Raw genomic sequence first — 4,344 nt, forward strand, 5'->3', positions numbered from 1 at the left:
TCCCGGACCGGGGCATGAACCCGTGTCCCCTGCATCGGCAGGCGGACTCTCAACCACTACGCCACCAGGGAAGCCCTAAAGACATTTTAATGGTAGAATTAATACCACTTGGAAATTTATTCAATATGTAGAATGAGTACAATATCAATTTTTCTCTATTATGGCCATTATGATCATTTTATTAGTAATTCTATCTTACTAAGTAGTATGACATGCATGTTCTTGGTACCTATTGGACTGTGAAGAATTCATTTTCTTTTTTTCTTTAATTAGGGGGTGGCTAGATGATGGCTATTCTTTTAAGATGTTCACTTCCAGCAACAGTCCCACTGCCCCTGTTTTGCTGTTTTATCCCTCCTAAGAAGAACTGAATGCCACCAGTAGACAATAATTGATCAAGACATTTACATGAGTAATCTTAATTTTCTATATTATCCAAATAATTTTCTCAAGTTGTGTATACTGAAAGATAATGTTAAATAGGCTTAGACTTGCAGTAAATCTCAGAGCCATGGCTCAGTTAACTAGGCACAGCGAATCTCCAGAGATGATGAGGTGTGAATTATTTCCCAACCATAGTAGACACTGAAACCCTTTTTTTTTTTTTTTTTTTCAAGTCAAACAGCTTTATTAGCCCCCATTGGTCACAGCCCCTCCTCCCTCCCACCAGCCCTTGGCAGGATGGGGGCGTTGGGACCGGTGAGGGGCATGGACGGTCCAGTGCAAACTACAGTACTGAGTCAGGCCCTGAGTGGGTGCCCGGGGGCCCTCCCTCCCTGCCGGGTGAGGAGGGCCCAGCTGGTGGGAGGCAGGTGTGCGGGCTCTGTTCCTGGCTGAATGGCCGTGGCCCGGAGGCTTCCTGGACTGCTCTCAGCTGCACTTGTCAGGGAGGGGAGTTCAAGCTCCCACACCCAGAGTGACATAAATAAAAAAATAAATAGGGTCGTGTCTTCTCCCTCATCCCCTCCCTTTATAAAAACACAAAGTCGTCAGAGCTTGGGCGTTTTGCCTTGAGGAGCCGGCCTGTGCGAGGGAGCCGCAGTGTGGGTTGGGAGGGCTGGGAGCAGAGGTCGTCCAGGCTGTGGTCCTGAGCATGGCCCTCAACCAGGGTGAACATGGGGTATCGCTCTGTGGCTGAGGAGGAGCTGAGGAGCTGGTGGGAGGAGAGAGAAGAGCTCAGCCCCCAAGCCATGTTAATTATCCTAGTAGGTGTAATTATCTTAACAGGTATATTTATCAGGTGCTTCCTGAACTCAACTGCCATCCCTCCAGGGCAGTGATGCAGGCCAGCCAATCAGCACCTTCTGTGCCCTGGCTATAGTGATTGGCTCAGTGATGAGCACATGGCAGGGTCCTACCACTTGACCCCCTGGAAGCAGCTGTCCACTTAAATTTTTCATTTCATGCCTCTTTTTGCTCTAATTAGAGCTGGGCTTTTGCAGCTTGTGGTCAGGATAATAATCTTAACAACATAGCCTGGACGTGGCCTTGCCAGGTCTGCTGGCCTCAAAGCCTCGGTTCCTCTTCTACCCTTGCCCTGCCCTTTGCCTCCCACCCTCCAGCATGCCTTGCTCACCCTGGTCAGCTCTGAGCAGAGCGTCTCAAACTCCTTCCTGTCTCCAGCATAGAACCCCACAGTACAGCTCGGGTCCATCTTGGCAAAGGCCATCTTGCGGGGTGAGGTGCAATGGAAGGACTGGGGCAGACAAACAAGGGAGGCTCGGGGGGGAACCCTCCACAGGCCTCCAACCCCACCCTGGGGATCCCAGCTCACCTCTAGGGGGAAGTCAGCCTGGCTGACATCCACAGTGGGCTGGCAGTAGTGAGGGTCCAGGTAGAGGAGGAAGTCATCTGCAGGGGAGGAAGCGTGAGCAGGGGTGGAAGAGGGTAAGGTGGGATGGGATGAAGCAGGGTGGGGTGGGCCTACCCTGATAGCCAATGAAGTACAGCGAGTGGCGTGGCTTGCCCCCCATGATGCCAAGGCACAGCTCTGAACGCAGGAGCTCCTGCAGGGAAGAAAGTGGGTGAAGGTAAGGACTCACAGCAGGTGCTGTCAGTGAGCATTGTAAGCACTGTCAACAAATGCATAGCAAAGGCCCAATGTGTGCAAACCCAAGCCTGTGCTGGGCCCTGGTGGGTAGCAGTGACCAAGATAGACAACACCCTGCCCTTATGCAGCTGATGTTCTAGTGCGGGAGAACAAGGAACAAGATGAGCAAGTCACGTCACGTGTCACAAGGTGGTAACACTGGAGAAAGAATAAAGGCGGGAAGAAGGCTTTGCAATTTTAAACAGGGGAATCAGGAAAAGGCCTCACTGAGAGATGACGTTTTAGCAAAGAGTTAAGAGAGTTAAGAGTGCATCTTGGGGTACGTATAGCTGATTCACTTTGTTATAGACCAGAAACTAACACCATTGTAAAGCAATTATACTCCAATAAAGATGTTAAAAAAAAAAAAGTGCATCTTGGGAAAGAGTGCTCCAAGTGATGGGAACAGCAAGTGCAAAGGCTCTGAGGCAGGTGTCTTCTGAGAACAGTGAAGAGGCCTGTGTGGCTGGAGCAGAATGAAGTGAGTTGGAGAGTGTGGGCAGATGGTACAGGGCCCTGTGGGCTGTGGAGGGATCTTTGGTCTTTATTCCGGGTATAAACACATCAGGGTCTTTCCAGCCTTGCTGTTCCTTTTGCCCGGAACACTCCTCCTCTGGCTTCTCTCTTGCTTCTGGCTAGAGAGGGGCTTTCCTAGGCTGTGCAGCCACCTGCATCTGCCCCTCATCGTGTTAATTTTGGTTCCTTTAGAGTCCGAGTTGTAACACCACAGCTGTCAATTTGGTTCCACATACACTGCCTGTTATTCCCCCATTAGAACGTCTGTTCCCAGAGGGCATCAGTTGTTGCCTGTTCACCTCTGAATCCCCAGCAGCTGGGACAGTTCTTGGCACATAACTGGCGCTCCGTAACTACTTCATGCAGGGCACGTACACAGGGTTGAGAGTCTCACCACCCAGCCGCACTGGCACCAGGATGACCACGGATTTCCACTCAGCTGTGGGGTCTGGCCTGGCCACCAGGCGTGCCACATCCGCCTTGTACACTGTGCAGTCCTGAGAAACGTACACCACCAGGCGGGTGACCTCTGAGCAGCTCTCCACAGCTTTCCTGAGTATGTGCGCCACCAGGGACGGCCCATACCAGTCACCCGCCTTCTTGCCCGAGCTCTGCCCAAGCTTCACCAGCTGGTGTAGGCCGAAGGGGGCCCGGGGATGGTCAGCGAACCAGGATACAATCTGCCGGTGCCGGCGCTCCTGCTCCGGCTCAGGGGCAGCCTGGGCCCAGCGCGGAGGCATCCAGTGGGCAGGCCCACGGTACCGGTTGGGAGAGGCCAACCTCGATGGCTCAGGGGGACCCAGGCCCGCGCCCAGGGACCACGTCCAATCGTACTTGACGTTGTTCCAGGCTGTCAGGAACTTCGCTTTAAACTTGTCCACTTCGTCCGGCTCCCCCGGGCCGGTCCCGGACGACGCAAGAGCGGGGCCGCTGGCTCCGGAGGGCCCCAGGCCGTTGGGGTCCGGGGTTCGGGGGCGCCGTGGCCTGCGGCCCTCGGGGCTGCGCGCGTCCTCCTGGCTGCCGCCCCGGTACTGAGCTGCGGCCGGCGACACGGAGTTCATGGGCGCGCCGGGAGGGCTGACCGAGGGCCCCAGGGGCCGCGCTCGAGCGCCCCAGGGGCCAGGACGCGGCCAGGACGCGGGCGCCCAGGAAGGCGCTAGTGGGCCCCCGGCACGGCGACCAGGCCCCCGGGCCCTGTGCGGGACGGTGTCACCGCCGCCGCCGCCGCCATTTTAGCGGCTGAAACCCTTTTTTATCTGAGGATCCTGTCATGGACTTGATGTTCTATCAAATACACACACACACACACACACACACACACACACACACACACACACACACACACACACACACACACACACACACACACACACACACACACACACACACACACACACACACACACACACTCACTTAAAACTATGTATTCTGTCTATGTCAACATGTTTCGGACTTAACAGCAGGAGACTTGCATAGCTGTTTTATTCCTCCACAAAGACATTTTGTTATGTGTCATCTGCTTTTCTCTGGATAGCTGAGTTGCTGGGTAAATGGCATGGTGCTGTTCTCTTCTTGCTAGGAATTATATAGTTCCATCAGTAGATAACATGTGTAATCCCACTGACCTAGAGAATTCTGGGTTCTTTGAATTTCCACATGAAATTTTTAATTGGCTTATCAATTTCTTTAAAAATGTTTGTTCAGATTTTGAGTAAGATTGCATTGAATCTCCATATTGG

At 53.3% G+C, this 4,344-nt stretch overlaps 1 protein-coding gene across 1 annotated transcript; it reads right to left on the bottom strand.

The window, feature by feature from the left end:
* Positions 1-642: 642 nt before the first annotated feature.
* Positions 643-3,666, bottom strand: LOC309968101 (cysteine protease ATG4D-like; the record flags this gene model as incomplete). Its single annotated transcript, XM_082849226.1, is given in 6 exon segments — positions 643-1,153; positions 1,577-1,696; positions 1,775-1,851; positions 1,928-2,006; positions 2,963-2,967; positions 2,970-3,666. Coding segments are annotated over 6 exon segments (1,161 nt in total). The 3' UTR covers positions 643-970.
* Positions 3,667-4,344: the final 678 nt, after the last annotated feature.

The sequence above is a fragment of the Leucopleurus acutus genome, assembly GCF_964270905.1.
Source record: "Leucopleurus acutus genome assembly, chromosome: 11".
Classification (NCBI taxonomy): Eukaryota; Metazoa; Chordata; class Mammalia; order Artiodactyla; family Delphinidae; genus Leucopleurus; species Leucopleurus acutus.